The 17,284-nt window shown below is 44.9% G+C and overlaps 1 protein-coding gene across 1 annotated transcript in view; it reads right to left on the bottom strand.

Moving 5' to 3' along the window:
* Window positions 1–249: 249 nt before the first annotated feature.
* The window catches only part of SOX5 (SRY-box transcription factor 5), a 1,010,028-nt gene continuing 992,993 nt past the window's right edge, over window positions 250–17,284 (bottom strand). Inside the window, exons 16-17 of the mRNA XM_070946983.1 lie at window positions 11,178–11,394; window positions 250–975 (exon numbers count right to left, since the gene is read on the bottom strand). Of these exons, the coding sequence (XP_070803084.1) occupies window positions 669–975; window positions 11,178–11,394 (524 nt within the window). The 3' untranslated portion in view covers window positions 250–668. The remainder of the gene's footprint in view (window positions 976–11,177; window positions 11,395–17,284) is intronic.

Raw genomic sequence — 17,284 nt, 5'->3', positions numbered from 1 at the left:
TAATTCTGGAAAGGTGGAAGAAAAGATGGTGGAAACACGAGGAAGGGGAGGAATTAAAAGAAGCCTATCGTTGGTCCCTCCCCTCTTACCAGATGCATCATTATCTCTCCCAACCCCACCCCACCCCAAAAATCTTAATTTTTTTTTCTTTAAATTGTACACAAAACAACAGAACACATTCACAAGCCACTTGTTGGCACTGTGTACCTGAGTGAGAATTTTCTAGAACATTATAGAACAAATAGCCATAAAGTTTATTTGAAAAATAATAATAATAAAAGGTCGAACGGGTAAGACTTCAGTGCTTGGGTCTAGCAGCTGAATTACTGGCATTATGTTACCCATAGCTTATTTTTTTTTGTCCTTTTTTTTTTTCTTTGTCATGATTGACTTCCTTGATAGGGTTTCTTCCTCTGAGCCTTTTGTCTTTCTTTTCTTTTCTTTTCTCCTTTCTTTTAGAATTCCTTTCTTGCTTTTCCAAAGTTCTCAACGCAGGCTGATATCTCCTGATCAGCTGATGTCCCAACTAGTAAAGACTAAAAAAGTTTTAAGTAACAGTCAGTGTGTGAGGATAAAGTTTGTGTGCTTGGCCACTGGGTAAGAAACCGGACTGGGGGGGTCTCCGTTAAAGTCCTCCAAGGTCAAAACCAAGAATGGGAACCCCCCGATCAGTTGGCTTGTCCTGCAATGTGGTTTTCGCTTTCACTGCCGTAGTCCACATCGCGGTCGTCTTCTTCATCCTCATCGTCTTCGTACATCTCGCCATTGATGTCCTCGCTCTGCATTTCCTCTTTGACATGAGAAGCCTCCTCGTTTTTGATGCCGTAAGTGCTCTGGATGATGGGCATTCCAGGTTCTGGGCTACTAGATACACTTGAATGCTCGGAGGGAAGATGCGGGGAGGGCATTCCCGTCATGGCGATGGCTCCCGGATAGACGACACCGGCTGTCGCAATAGGAATCTGTGCTTGCTGTCTGTGGGCGATAAAGGAAGACAGGCATGAGCAGTAGTTAGGATATGGAAAAGGGAGTCCTCTTGTAGAAAATTAGCACCCATCTGTTCTGATCTAGGCTTCCCCAGCAGCACGAAACCAAGTCCTCGTCCTGATAAACCCCTTTTATTTAATTTACAGTGACTTCTTCTCCAGCAAAGTCTTTCCTCTCCCACAGTCTTTCAAGATAGTTCCCCATTACCGACCTTTATCAGGCTTGGGGAGTGGCCAGGCCGATATCTTTCAGATGCCGCAACATGTGGCAAGAATGCAGGAATGAACTAATTGTCTCCTGCAAACTCCACTCCCCTTTCGCTCCTCTTTTATTCCCTCTGGGAGGAGCCATTCATCGTCCGCCTATGGCCTTACTCCCAAGTCAACCCTTGTTCTTTAGCTGTTCCTGGCAACTCTGCGCATGCGCACACTGGGAACAGGCTCCAGCTGTTCATCTGTCTCACTGATATCTGACTCTAAAGGCAGCTGATAATTGGCATACGCCCCCTCTCTGCCTCTGATGCAGAGCCCTCATCAGAGCCTTCCCCAGATTCCAGGACTGTCCCATGTTCCTCCCCAACCTCCTCACTGCAAAAAGAGATTATCTCTCTTTTTCTCTTTCCCTGTGTACATGTTTTAGCTAGCTTTGCAAACAGAGACATGTGTTTAGTAAGCAGCACCTTGATCATAACTGGTTTGAGAAGAGATCAAGGCAAAAACAGGAGAGAGAGAAAGGGAGGGAGAGAGGGAGAGAGAGATATGGAGAGAGAGAGAGAGAGAGAAGCTAACCACTATTGCCAAATGCTTCATTCAAATCACTGCAATTAATCTGATTTGTTAATAAAGGCCATTGATCCAGAAACTAATTTGAATAACAGGAAATCTCTAAACCTAAAGCCAGACCCCGAAATATATCTCCGTTCAGTCTCATTTGCTTTAAGCCTAAGCCTTTTCCTTCCCATCCTGACCCTAACAACCTTCAGGCATGTGGACAAAAATCTTGACATCGTTACTCGTCCGGCACAATTAAAAAGACAGAACTGGGTATCACCAGCACGTTGGTGATGATGACCCCATCCAGAAAACTCATGTAGATGTTAAACCGAAGGGAGAAGTGTGTCAAGCCCTGAGGTACCCCAGAATTCAAGGGCTTTTGGTTAGACCTCTACCCTGCCCTCTTAGCACCAGCTGGGACTAGCCATGAATAAAGGAGAACAATTACAATATTGGGCCTCCCACAGGGATGAAATCAGTGGTGGGATTCAGCCAGTTCGCACCACTTCGGGAGAACCGGTTGTTAACTTTCTGAGCAATTTGGCAAACTGGTTGTTGGAAGGAATCATTAGGGCAGAGAACCGGTTGTTAAATTACTTGAATCCCACCACTGGATGAAATCCAACAGGTTCTAACAGGTTCTGGAGAATCGGTAACGGAAATTTTGAGTAGTTCAGAGAACTGGCAAATACCACCTCTGGCTGGCCCCAGACTTAGTTTAGTTTAGTTTAGTTTATTTGATTTGTATACCGCCCTACTCCCGAAGGACTCAGGGCGGTGAACAGCCAAGCAATAAAATACATAAATACACAAAATTTAAAAACCAGATAAAATCAAATTAAATCATTTTGGCCCGGACAGATTAAAACACCCCAATAATTTAAAAACAGATTAAAATTTACATATTAAAAGAGGGAGGAGATTAGGCCAAGCCCGCTTGATGGAATAAAAAGGTCTTCACAGCGCGGCGGAAGGTGCGCAGATCCGGGATCCTCCGTATCTCTGGGGGGAGCTCATTCCAGACGGTAGGTGCCCCCACAGAGAAGGCTCTCCCCCTAGGGGCCGCCAGCCGACACTGTTTGGCTGACGGCACCCGGAGGAGTCCCTCTCTATGAGAGTGTACCGGCCGGTGGGAGGCTATTGGTGGTAGTAGGCGGTCCCGTAAATAACCAGGTCCTAAGCCATGGAGCGCTTTAAAGGTGGTAACCAAAACCTTGGTTGGGGGGTGGGAATGGAGATTTTGCAATATCCTTCCCCTGCCATGCCCACCAAGCCACGCTCACAGAACTGTTAGGGAAAAAATTTTGAATTTCACCCCTGGTCTCCCACCGTCAACCCCTAAAGATGGACTAGAACAGGGGTGCCAAACTCAAGGTCCGTGGGCTGAAACTCCGGCCAGTGAGGTATTTAGATTTGGCCCGCGGGGCTGCCCGGAGCAATGCTTAGATCTAGCCCATGGTGCCTCTGCCAGAAAAACTGAGCTCGCAAGCTCTGTTTTCAATGGCTGAGGGTTGCAGGAGGTCGTCACCCCTGAAAACGGAGCTCAGGAGTTTTCGCTGGCAGAGCGTAAGGACTGGGTTATTCTTGGGCCTTCTGCATTCTCTTCTTGAATTCTGGAACTCCATCTGCCTTCCCTTTTTTTTTTAAAAAAAGTAATTTTTATAACAATTTTCCTTTACACAACTCTAGTACATAATCAATAGACTGTGTCATTTTTATATACTTCGGATCAACATACATTATATACTTTCAATATCTAATCCTCAATAGCCTTATATATATATATTTCCAATTTTTATTTCTATTATCTATCCAGGTATACCACTTTTCCCAAACTGCATAAAATTCCAAATCCTCTTTTTCTTTTAGTTCTAGGGTAGGTTTATCCATTTCGGCACATTCGTATATCTTCTGAATAATCAATCCCTCTGGGGGTGTACTGCATTCCTTCCAGTATTGCGCGAACGCAATTCTTGCCGCTGTTAATATGTGTAGGATCAAATATCATATCTTTCTATCAAATTTTGTTCTAAGTATTCCCAGGAGAAATGTTTCCGGGTTTAGTTCTATTTGACATTTTATTATCTCTTGTAGCCATCCTTGTATCTTAGTCCAGTACTTTTTCACTTCAGGGCATAGCCACCAAGCATGAAGGAAGGTACCTTGACATTGGTTACATTTCCAACACTTTGGGCTTAGATTTGAATACATTTTAGCCAGTCTTGCTGGAGCTAGGTGCCAACGGTAAAGCATTTTGTACTGATTTTCCTTATAAGCAGCGGATTTTGTTATAATGTAGTTTTTGTTCCAAATTCTTTCCCAATCATCTAAATCTATATTATGTCCTATGTTTTTAGCCCATACAATCATCAGTTCTTTCACCACTTCCTCTACTCCATCAAATTCTAATAGTTATATAGCTGCCTTCCTATTCTTATTCCATGATCCCTGCAAACCTATGAGGCTGAGCACTCATTTTCTCTCTCCTCTGCTCCAAGAAACTAATTCTTCTGTGATAATATTGCGTTGAACATGCTTTAGCCTCATAATACCCTCCAAAAAAGAAAAAAAAAATCTGTCCATCTGGCAGGAGAAACCTCACCGCGCGAGAGAAGAGAAACATCTTTAGAGAGCAAGCAGATTTGACTGGAGAGCAAAGCCATACACTGGCCCATCCGGCTGAGCGTACAATAAGCTTTTGACTGATCTTGGAAAGCTCTCTGGAGGCTGGGTTGGCTCTCTGTTCTTTGCCACATGTCCAAAATATCTTGCTTTTGTCAGCCAAAAGGTGGCGGTTGTTTGTGTATTATTCTAAGACAAACAGAGTTATCCAGGGAATAAGGGATGGATTGTCGGCAATCCCCTTCCTTCCGTTGAAACAGAGAAGCAGAGGGTTGACCATCTGTTCCAAAAGGCACAGCTATTCCGATCAGGGCCATCAGACCAGTGTTTCCCAACCTTGAGAGTTTGAAGTCCACACAACCTTCAAGTTCATAAGTTTGAGAAATGTTGCATTAGATCAGGGGTCTCCAACCTTGGCAACTATAAGCCTGGTGGACTTCAACTCCCAGAATTGAAGCAAAGCTGGCTGGGGAATTCTGGGAGTTGAAGTCCACCAGGCTTACAGTGTTCTGACCTAGGCTTCCTCAGCAGCACGAAGCTGAGTCCTCGTCCCGATAAACCTCTTTTTATTTAATTTACAGTGAACTCCTCTCCAGCAAAGTCTTTCAAGATAGTTCACCATTACCGACCTTTATCAGGCTTGGAGAGTGGCCAGGCCGATATCTTTCAGACGCCGCAATACGTGGCAAGAATGCAGGAATGAACTAATTGTCTCCTGCAAACTCCACTCCCCTTTCGCTCCTCTTTTATTCCCTTTGGGAGGGGCCCTTCATCGTCCACCTGTGGCCTTACTCCCAAGTCGACCCTTGTTCTTTAGCTGTTCCTGTAACTCTGTGCGTGCGCACCCTGGGAACAGGCTCCAGCTGTTCATCTGCCTCACTGATGTCTAACTCCGAAGGCAGCTGATAACTGGCATACGGCCCTGGCCCCCTCTCTGCCTCTGATGCAGAGCCCTCATCAGAGCCTTTCCAAGACTCCAGGACTAGCCCATGTTCCTCCCCAACCTCCTCACTGTCTGAATCTGCTGCCAGTTCTGCTGGCGGGCCACAACATACAGTTGCCAAGGTTGGAGACCCCTGCATTAGATGACCATTGTTCTTCCTTCTTGGTACCTAAAGCAAAGGTACCTCGTTTTTCTTCTGCCGACAGCCAGTTTTGGCTGTGGAGGGACAGACCTATGACTACATTTCAAAAGTAGGGTGAGGCCAAGGTTAGAACTACTGTAACGCTCTCTACATGGGGCTCCCCTTGAGGAGCACCCGGAGACTCCAACTGGCGCAGAGTGCAGCCGCGCGGGTGGTTATGGGAGCAACATGGCGCTCCCGTGTGACACCTCTCCTGTGCAAGCTGCACTGGCTCCCGGTGGTCTTCCAGGTGCGCTTCAAGGTTTTGGTTACCACCTTTAGAGCGCTCCATGGCTTAGGACCTGGTTATTTACGGGACCGTCTACTACCACAAGCAGCCTCCCACCGGCCGGTACGCTCTCATAGAGAGGGGCCCCTCCGGGTGCCATCAGCTAAACAATGTCGACTGGCGGCCCCCAGGGGGAGGGCCTTCTCTGTGGGGGCACCCACTATCTGGAATGAGCTCCCCCCAGAGATACGGAGGATCCGGATCTGCGCACTTTCCGCCGTGCTCTTAAGACTCTCCTATTCCAGCAAGCCGGCCTGGCCTAATCTTCTCCCCTGTTTTAAAATTCTTTTAAATCAAAATTTTAATCTGTTTTAAATTATTGGGATTTTTAATTGTCTTGGACTAAATTATTTAATCTGGTCTTAATTATGTTCTTAACTTTTGTATTTATGTATTTTATTTTTTGCCTGTTCACCGCCCTGAGTCCTTCGGGAGTAGGGCGGTATATAAATCTAATAAAACAAACAAACAAACAAACAAACAAACTTTGATTTCCTTTCATTGAGACTAAATGAAATAAATATAGTAAGTGTATTACAGGTAATCCTTGACTTACAACCACAATTGAGCCCAAAATTTCCATGGCTGAACAACAGTTTGGCCCCATGTTATGACATTTTTTTTTGCCATAGTTGTTAAGTGAATCACTATAGTTGTGGTTAGTAACACGGTTGTTAAGTGAACCTGGATTCCCCCATTGACTTCACTTGCCAAAAAGGTACAAAAGGTGTTCATGTGACCCTGGGACACTGCAACTGTCATAAATATGAACCAGTTGTGAAGTATCTGAATTTTGATCATGTGACTATTGGGATGCTACAACAGTCATAAGTGTGAAAAGCGGTCATAAGTCACTTTTGTCAATGGTGTTGCAATTTCTAACTGTCACTAATAAGCAGTGGTGGTATTCAGCTGGTTCAGACCGGTTCGAGATAAACCGGTAGCGGCAATCGTGGGTGGGCCCCCGCCCCGCCCCGGCGTAATACCGTCCTATTTAGCCATGTTTTTGAGGTGTGCGCGTGAGCAAAGTGCATGCGCGGAAAGCTAGGCGCACACACGGAAGGCGCACGCTCGTGCAAAGCGAGCGTTCGTGGGGCGAACCAGTGGTGTGAATATGTGAAATCCACTGCTGGTTGTAAGTCAAGAACCCTCTGTATATCACACATATAAACATAATTCTCATAATGACATTCTCATCACATTAGAAGGAACTTGGAATGGACATCGAATGTTGTTGGTGATACAGGCTCCTCGAGCCACAATTTTTTACAGCGACATTCTAAGGCAGGGGTGCCAAACTCCCTTTCACTGAGAGCCGCATCAGGGTTGTGTTTGACCTCAGGGAGCTGGGGTGGGTGTGGCCAGCTGGACGTGACTTGTGTTGGGGCACCTGTGAAGGCTCGAGTGCTCTGCCAGAGAAAACGGGCTCCCAAGCTCTGTTTTAGGCTGAGACGCCCTCCTGCAACCCTCTGCCAGTGAAAACAGAGCTGACGAGGGACACCCGCGGCCCTTCTGAGCTCCATTTTCGCTGACAGAGACACCATGAGCCGGTCTTTCGCTGTTTCCAGGATGGCCCCGCAGGTCAGATCTAAGCACCCTGCAGGCCGGATCTGGCCCCCAGGCATTGAGTTTGACACCCCTATTCTAAGGAATGATGACAAGTGAATGACTGTTCAAAGATGTTCAGGTAGATGCAAAGGTTAACCTGACTTAGGTAAAGAAAGTTGTGTTTTGTTCTTTTTTTACCGCAACTCTTCATTACGGTAACCCATTGCTGATTGAACTGGAGAATAAACCTGATTGAAGGATTCCCCACAAACATCAACCAGCAAATAAAATAAAAATAAACCAACAAGTGAAATCCCTGCGTCTAGAAAGCCGTCGGATTAAATTGAATTTTATACCATACAGAAGGTGGGTTTGGTGACACGAACGCCCCTAATTCAGCTTTACCACCTCTGAGAACTTAAAGACTGGAATGTCCTTGAAATCAAAAGCGATGTGAAACCGCCTGGATAAAAGTACTTGAAAGGCCCCCGTCCTGTATGAAAACCTTTCTTTGGCTTAAGGACAAATCCTAAGAAAGAGATTTTGGCACGCCGAAATGCCTCCGCTAACGTAGAACGAGATTGATTTTGGGGAACCCGCCCGCTTCTATTGTGAAAAGTCCCTGACTGTGTTGTTTGACTCACATGTCCCAATTGCAACAGATTAGGATCTCAGCCGTACAGCCTGATCCTACGCCGAGTGCAACAACCTGCTAAGTGCTTGTTAACAGCCACTGCCTTCCAAAGGGCTCCCGACTTAACCACCGCTTCCAGAGGCATTAATTGCACAATTGGACAAACATTTCCAAAAAGCCCCAAATCGGCTTCGGCTAGATAAATACCTTATCTGGCGCACTGTTTTTCCTCTAACCACAGAAGACAGACCACTCTTTGGCAGAGTCCGTAAAGAAGTTGAATAACATTTTTTTAAATCTTGCAAGATGTTCCTTCCCCTCTTCTCACATTGTCAAGCATCAGTGTCGGAGAGATAAGTGGAATTTGGGAGGCTTTTGTTGTCTCCTACTCTTTCTCCAAAAGATCCTCCCTCCCTCCCTCTCTCTCTTTAATCTCCCGATGCCAAGGTTTGGCTGGCATCCCTGTGTTTGATTCATTGTATACCGGGGGGGATCATTCGAATTGCCAACACCACAGGGTTAAGCGGCTCAGATTTCTGGGCTGAGAAATCTGCTTATTATTACAACACACACTGTCGCTTGTTTAGGAAAAAAAAAACTGCCTTCTGACACTTAGCAGCTACTGGACAAATTCATCTCCACTCATCATTACTGACACCCATTAGCCCAACTCCAAACAAGCGGCTATCGTTCCAAACACACTCGGCGTGGTCCAGCCAGAGGTAAACACCCATTGATTTCGATGGAAACAGGTGCTTAATCCTCAAATACGAAAGAATCAACGGGGCTGGAATTCGCTCCACTTTGGAGGAGTGTGTATTTTATCAAGATAGCAACGTGGAGTCCTGCAGCGCCATAGAAGCCGGCAAATCTCGCCCAGTCTTGCCATGCTACTTCAGGTAGTCCTTGACTTATGACCATAAGAGAATAGACTAGAATAATAGAATAGAATAACAGAGTTGGAAGGGACCTTGAAGGTCTTCTAGTCCAACCCCCTGCTTAGGCAGGAAACTCTGCCCCACTTCAGACAAATGGTTATCCAACATCCTCTTTAAAACTTTCAGTGTTGGAGCATTTACAACTTCTGGAGGCAAGTTGTTTCACTCATTAATTGTTCTAACTGTCAGGAAATTTCTCCTTAGTTCTAAGTTGCTTCTCTCCTTGATTAGTTTCCACCCATTGCTTCTTGTCCTGCCCTCAGGTGCTTTGGAGAATAGCTTGACTCTCTCTTCTCTGGGGCAACCCCTGAGATATTGGGACCCTGCTATCATGTCACTCCTAGTTCTTCTTTTAAACTAGACATACCCAGTTCCTGCAACCGTTTTTCATATGTTTTAGCCTCCAGTCCCCTAATCATCTTTGTTGCTCTTCTCTGCACTCTTTCTAGAGTCTCAACGTCTTTTTTACATCATGGAGACCAAAACTGAATGCAATATTCCAACATATCTGTTGGAATCGATCATTGAGACCAACATATCTGTTGGAATCGATCATTGAGACCAACATATCTGTTGGAATCCATCATTGAGACCAACATATCTGTTGGAATCCATCATTGAGACCAACATATCTGTTGGAATCTATCATTGAGACCAACATATCTGTTGCTGAGTGAGACAGTTGTTAAGTGAATTTTGGCACATTTTACGAACGTTTTCTTGTCCCAGTTGTTAAGTGGGTTCCCCATTGAAGGTCACAAAGAGGTGATCACAGGACCTTGTAACACTGCAACCATCATAAATACATGCCAATTGCTAAGCATCCGATCATGTGACCATGGGGATGCTGCAACGGTCGGAAGAGGGGAAAATGGTCATAAGTCACTTTTTTTCAATGCCGCTGTAACTTCGAACGGTCATTAAATGAACTGTAGCAAGTCGAGGACTACCTGTAATAGAGCATTATATGAAAACAAGCTTCCTTCCCTTTTAAGCAGAGAAGAAAAGGGCTTTTGAATCCACAGAAAGGTGATGGGAGCACTGTTAGATTATGCAGCCAAAATGATATTATACAGTGGTGAAATGCAGCTGGTTAAATCCAGTTCGGGCGAACTGATAGCGCCGGAGGCAGGAGGCTCCGCCCACCCGCCCGGACATCATCACGTCCCATTTTTGACGCTCTGCATATGCACAGAAGGTCCTGTGTATGCACAGAGATGTCGCGCGCGAGCGATCCTATTTGCGAACCGGTAGCGAAGGTAAGTGGATTTCACCCCTGATATTATGCATCTAGAACAGGGAGACATTCGCAGGCTGCAAGGAAACCACAAAATGGCATGTGGTCCCTGACTTAGAAACGATCGCTTAACGACTGTTCAAAGTTACGACCTACCTCAAAAAGAGGACTTATCACCTGGATCCGAAGTTCTGATGGTCGCCATCCTACATGGTCACATGGCTGTACTTTGGGCGCTCGGCAAGATGGCTGTATTTACGGCCATTTGCAGCTTCCTGCAGTCACATGATCGTGGTTTAGGATGGCTTTGGCAAAACAGTAAATGCGGCTGTGTTGCCAAACACCTGAATTGCAATCACATGTCTGCGAGGGGGGAGGGGGTTGACCATCAGAACTTCAGGTATCAGTTGTAAGTCCCCATTTTGGGGTCCATCGGAACTGTGAATGGTTGCTAAGTGACTGGAGCACCTGTAATGGATGGTGTAGATGTCCAATAGAACTGGTAGAGTGGCAGATCCAAATTCATTCTAGGGAAATTCACGATTAATGCTTATTAATCATAATGATTGCTTGGACCTTCTGTTGCCGGGTATTAGGTAAATGCCGTAGCTGAGAATCAATTTTGCAAATATTTCAACACAGAAAATGATTTTTTTCCTGTCATGAGCCAAATATATGCCGTACACAAGTAACATTGGATGCGCAAATGGAGGGACAGTGGGGGAGAGGGGATGGTTTCGTGCACGCACCGCTTTCACAAATGCAGGTTCACATGCTTGTGTGTGTGAGTGTGCTTGCCCACCACTTCCGTGCCCCGGTTCTGAAGAGGCCGTGGCTCGGCACTGGGCCGCAGCCCAGGGGTTGGGACCCCTGCTCTACACCTTCTTCAATTTCATCGTGCTGCATCAGGAAAACTTTGCTAAGATTCATAAAATCTGGAACTTGCCACACAAAAAAAATATGCACATCACCTCCTCCCGCCCTTCCCATGGAATTAAATGCTGTGGGATGCAAAGGGATCATACCCCACATTGAAATATTGCCTCATCTCTTGACGCCGATTCCTCATGATTGCCTTATATTCGCCGATCCGTAACTTCTTGCCATCTACTAAGCACGTCCGCTTCGGCCTGGGCTTGTACTTGTAGTCTGGGTACTTCTCCAGGTGCTGCTTGCTGAGGCGAGCCTGCTCCTCGTAGTATGGCTGTTTTTCAAGGTTCGTCATAGCTTTCCAACGAGACCCTATCAAGGAAAGAGGACAAGAAAATCAACCTTCCTTTCAAATAGTCTAACAGAATAATAGAGTTGGAAGGAACCTTGTAAGTCATCTAGTCCAACCCCCCGCCCAAGCAGGAGACCCTACACCATTTCTGACAGATGGCAGTCCAGCCTCTTCTTGAAAGCTTCCAGCGATGAAGCTCCCACAACTTCTGAAGGCAACTTCTGTTCCATTGGTTGATTATTCTCTCTGTCAGAAAATTTCTCTGTCAGGCCTGGAAGCCATCTTTGCATTAGATCTTCAGGCCTGCCACATTTAGTGCTGTGGGAAACTGGAAGGGGGAGTGTATGGAGCAAGGGAGATATATAGTCATAATAACATTCCTTTCTCTGAGAGTCAAGGACACCTTGCCCTGCACCTGGATTGGTGTGACTGGGAGACATCTCCAGTCGGGACGGTGCATTGATTGGACCATGTGATGGACATGTGGGTTCTGGGCAGGGACTTGGACTTTTCTATGGGTGGGGAAAACCTGGAAGCTTTCAGATTCGGGTTTTCCCAGATGCGCTTTGGAACTTTGAGGAACTTCTAGCCTTAGAGTCTTCTTTTGTTGGGGGTGTTACTTGGAACCCTGAACATTCTCCTTATTTCCAGGTTGAATCTCTCCTTCTTCAGTTTCCACCTGTTATTCCTTGTCTGGCCTTCAGGTGCTTTGGAAAATAGCTTGACCCCTTCCTCTCTGTGGCAGCCTCTCAAATATTAGAAGACTGCTATCATGTTTCCCCTGGTCCTTCTCTTCACTAGACTAGCTCCTGCAACCGTTCATCGCATGTTTTAGCCTCCAGTCCCCTAATCATCTTTCTTGCTCTTCTCTGCACTCTTTATAGTCAGAGCGGTGAAAATGTATTGCCTCAACTCAGATTGCCAATGGGAAAAGTACAAGTAGTCCTCAAATAGTCCTTAGTCTGCAGAGCCTGGATAAGTAGTCCTTAGTCTGCAGAGCCTGGATAGCTCTGCAGACTAAGCACTGTAATTTAACACCAGCTGTCTGCAATTAAAGTAAGTTCGAATCTTGCCAGGCTCAAGGTTGACTCAGCCTTCCATCCTTTCTAAGGTAGGTAAATTGAGGACCCAGTTTGTGGGGACAATAAGCTGACTCTGTATAAAATATACAAAAGTATGAAGGCTATTGCTTAACGCACTGTAAGCCGCCCTGAGTCTCCGGAGAAGGGCGGCATATAAATCAAATTAAAAAAAAAAAATTACAACACTTTGTTTAGTTCAAAGTTACCATGAACGAGTGAAGTAAAGTAAAACTAAGGAAAACACTTTTTCTTTTATATGAGCAGATCGGAACAAGGTAGTGCTGTGCTGATATTGAAAGAAAGGGAAAAAAAACATTACAATTGCAGGAATGATATTCATTTGCTGGCCAGTTTCTTTTGCCTAGTGGAACAGGGTGGATGGTTGTTTCTTAAAAAAGGGAAGAGGGGAAAAAGAAAAGACTCTTAATGGTCATAAATCTGGGGTGGGCAGCTGAGAGAGGGAAGGGAAGAAATGATCCAGTGGGGATATTACTTAGTCATGCTTTGCAGTTCTCAGTCTCTTTGGGGAAACTGAGAGGAATGGAAGCAAAGATTGGATGGAGATTGTTGCCAGGTTCCTGTCAGGAAAATGTCTCAGGGAGTCTATTTCTATTCATGTAATACTCTAGAGCAGGGGTGTCAAACTCAAGGCCCACAGGCCAGATCCGGCCCTTGGAGTGCTTAAATCTGGCCCACAGAGCTGGCCTGGAAATAGCAAAGGACCGGTCCGCAGTGCCTCTGTTAGCGAAAACAGGGCACAGCCCATGCGGCCCGTTTTCGGCCTGGATGGCCTCCTGCAGCACCCTGCCAGCCAAAACAGGATACAGGAGGGCCCACCTGCATGCCCCATTTTAGTTTATTTAGTTTAGTTTATTTGATTTGTATACCGCCCTACTCCCGAAGGACTCAGGGCGGTGAACAGCCAAGCAATAAAATACATAAATACACAAAATTTAAAAACCAGATAAAATCAAATTAAATCATTTTGGCCCAGACAGATTAAAACACCCCAATAATTTAAAAACAGATTAAAATTTACATATTAAAAGAGGGAGGAGATTAGGCCAAGCCCGCTTGATGGAATAAAAAGGTCTTCACAGCGCGGCGGAAGGTGCGCAGATCCGGGATCCTCCGTATCTCTGGGGGGAGCTCATTCCAGACGGTAGGTGCCCCCACAGAGAAGGCTCTCCCCCTAGGGGCCGCCAGCCGACACTGTTTGGCTGACGGCACTCGGAGGAGTCCCTCTCTATGAGAGCGTACTGGCCAGTGGGAGGCTATTGGTGGTAGTAGGCGGTCCCGTAGATAACCAGGTCCTAAGCCATGGAGCGCTTTAAAGGTGGTAACCAACAGGGTTTTTTGGCCAACAGGGTGCTGCAGGAGGCTGTCCATTCTGTCTCTCCGCCCCCCCAGCTGGCCCGTGGATAAATACAATCAGAGGTGGGTTTCAGCAGGTTCTGACCAGTTCTGGAGAACCGGTAGCGGAAATTTTGAGTAGTTCGGAGAACCGGTAGTAAAAATTCTGACTGCCTCCGCCCCCATCTATTCTCTGCCTCCCGAGTCCCAGCTGATCAGGAGGAAATGGGGATTTTGCAGTAACCTTCCCCTGGAGTGGGGAGGGAATGGAGATTTTAAAGTATCCTTCCCCTGCCACGCCCACCAAGCCACACCCACCAAGCATGCCACGCCCACCAAGCCACACTCACAGAACTGGTAGTAAAAAATTTTGAAACCCACGACTGACTAAAATGCTGATCCGGCCCTCGAAGAAATCCAATTTGACACCTCTGCTCTAGAGAGGCCATTTAATATAGATAGTCCTCGAGTTGCAACTGTTCGTTTAATGACCATTCAAAGTTACAACGGCACTGAAAAAAAGTGACTTGTGACCATTTGTCGCTGTTGCGATCTTTGAAGCATTCCCATGGTCGTTTGATCAAAATGCTTGGCAATTGACTCATATTTATGACCGTTACAATATCCTGGGGTCATGGGATCACCTTTTGCGACCTTCTGATAAACTAAGTCTACAAGGAAGCCTGATTCACTTAACAACCATATTGCTAACTTACCAACTGCAGTGATTCACTTAACAACTGTGGCAAGAAAGGGGATAAAATGAGGCAAAATTCACTTAACAACTGTCTAGTTTAGCAATTTAGCCCAACCATTGTCTGGCTTAGAAATCTGGAGCTCAGTCGTGGTCGTAAATCAAGGACTAGATCACTATTTCTCAAGCTTGGCAACTTTAAGCTGTACAGACTTCAACTCCCAGAATTCCTCAGCCAGTGAGGCATAAATCTTGGTTAGTTTCAATTTGGCTTACACTTTTTTGTGATTCAGAATATTGTGTGAGCCCAGGACACTTGCTTGGTTCATGATTCAGTGTCTTATGTAAAATAATAATCATAATATGATGACAGTTACGGTATTAGCAGACAGGGTTCCATACCAGAAAAGCTGTACAAAATTTCCATCTATCGACTACTAAAGTACCACATTGCTTGGATCCGTACATATACAACGCCAATGTTTTACAACACCTGGCTAACTTTTTTTTTTTTTACAGTATTTTATTTGTTAAAAAAAGCAAAAGCAAAAAGGAAGCCTGTTGCACTGCAAAGTGAAATACAGAGATCCTTCTGGGATCCCAAAGGCCTTTTCTAGTAAATAAGAATACACTGAAACCACTGCAAAGTAATTACCGCAAATGGTTAAATTCTCCTTTCTAAATTTTAGTGCATGAAGAGTTATTAAAATGATGTCTTTACAGTAAAAGATCGTTTTTATGGATTTATCGGGGAAGTAGGTTCTGTCTAAGCCAAATTTCCACTAAACAGTAATTCACATGGTGTAAAATTTAAAATTTATATTCATTGCATACATTTTGCAGAAAGTCCCTTGATGTATGTAAAATTTAAGTAACGTATGCCGTGCGTGCAATAATTACGGATTAATTTGTTAAACAATAGCGATTCAAATTCATACATTGTCTGTTGTTGCATTGCACGTCTGCTAAACTGGAGCCTATAAATGAAGGGATTAGTTACTGAGAATCAAATTAAGATTGGGTCATTGAACAGGTTTAACTGGAATGACTCATTTTATTTATGTACTTCGTTTTAAAAAGTAAAATTCTCCTATTTTACCATCTCTAGTTTAAAACAAAGCAGATAAAACAAATCCTACAAAAACACTGTACAGGTCTTTTTCCTCTGATGGCCACAACTGAGCCCCAAATGTCCGTTTGCTAAGCAAGACAGTTATTCTCTCTTCAGCAAAAGACTTTTTTTTACATTCTTCAAATCAAGAGTTTTACATGCAAGCACGTATAGTGTTTGTGGTGCTTCCTCAGAAAAACACATCGTGTCGACTTCAGACACTTGATGTAAGCCGAGAAGAAAAGAAGAAAGAAAAATATGTCTTGGAAAAAAAAAAGACCTCAATATTTGTGAGCCTCTCTCAACCTTTCCAGTTATCAACTTTTCCCTGCTGAGTTTTAAAATAAAAATAAAAATCAACAACTGGCTTTTGACAGATCAGAAAAGTCTTCTGTGATAAAGGTAGTCCTTGATTTACAACGGTTCATTTTAGCAACCGTTCAAAGTTATAACGGCATTGAAAAAAGTGACTTGTGACCAGTGATGGGCTACTGCCGGTTCAGACCAGTTCGGGCGAACCGGTAGTTCCGACCAGCAGTTGGGCCCACCCATCTGCCCTGGCGCTATCACGTCATATATAATCGCCGGTTTTTCAATGCCGCGCACAAACGAGCAAACCGTAATCACATTTTCGTTTCCAGGCGAACCAGTTGTTACAGTATGTGACGCCTACTTCTTCTTTTGACCGTTTTTCACATTTATGACCATTTCAGCTTCCTCATGGTCACATGATCAGAATTCAGAACCTTGGCAACTGACTCGTATTTATGATGTTTGCCGTGTCCCGGGGTCATACGACCCACCTTTTGCGACCTTCTGACAAGCAAAGTCAATGGGGAAGCCAAATTCCTTTAACCATCTTGTTACTATATTAACAGCTGCAGTGATTCACTTAAACAACTGTGGCAGGAAAAGTCGTAAAACTGGGCAAATCTCACTTCACAACTGTTTCGCTGAGCAACAGAAACATGGGGCTCAATTGTGGTCGTTAAGTCGAGGGTTATCTGGACATGCATCTGATTCCTCTTCCTTCCTTTTTCTTCCTTGCCGAAGAGGCAGGAAATTTCCCTTTCGACACCAAAGTTCAAATAATAACAACAATAAAACAAGAAATCTCGCTTCCAGGTTTGCAAACCTCATCACTCTTTCAACAGGAGGAAGCTGAGGGCTGACTAGGGCTCTCACCCCTCCTAGAATCTGGAACGAATTTGTACATTATAGTCCACCTACTGTATATTTAATCAGACAAAGATGCCGCTGAAAGTTCCAGTTGCATTCTTTCTCCTCATTTCCCAGCCCAAATCCAGGGCGAAACAGTAAAAGACGATTCCTTATGGTTTTTTTTTTTTTTAAAAGTATTCAGCTGAAATGGCTTATTAAAACCAGATTTGGAGGTTATTATAAAATGCTTAGAAGCCCTTTAAAATGTCAACACAGACCCTCCAGAGACGTTTCTATTCAAAATGTCAGTCTGGTTCAAACGCCTATTTTAAGCAGAATGAATTAGCCGCCGACCACTCGGCAGTTGTTATCTAAAACAATCGGTTCAGATCGGGGAAACCTTGAGACCCATTTGTGCTTTTATACAGAGGTGGGATTCAGCCGGTTCGGGCGAACCAGCAGTGGCGACTGCAAGAGACTCCGCCCACCCACCCTGACTTAATGCGTGA

The sequence above is a fragment of the Pituophis catenifer genome, unplaced genomic scaffold (assembly GCF_029215685.1).
Source record: "Pituophis catenifer annectens isolate HBS135680 unplaced genomic scaffold, rPitCat1.0.hap2 SCAF_7, whole genome shotgun sequence".
NCBI classification, from domain to species: domain Eukaryota; kingdom Metazoa; phylum Chordata; class Lepidosauria; order Squamata; family Colubridae; genus Pituophis; species Pituophis catenifer.
The sequence above is the reverse complement of the archived record's forward strand: the minus strand, read 5'-3'. Positions and strand labels throughout refer to the sequence as shown.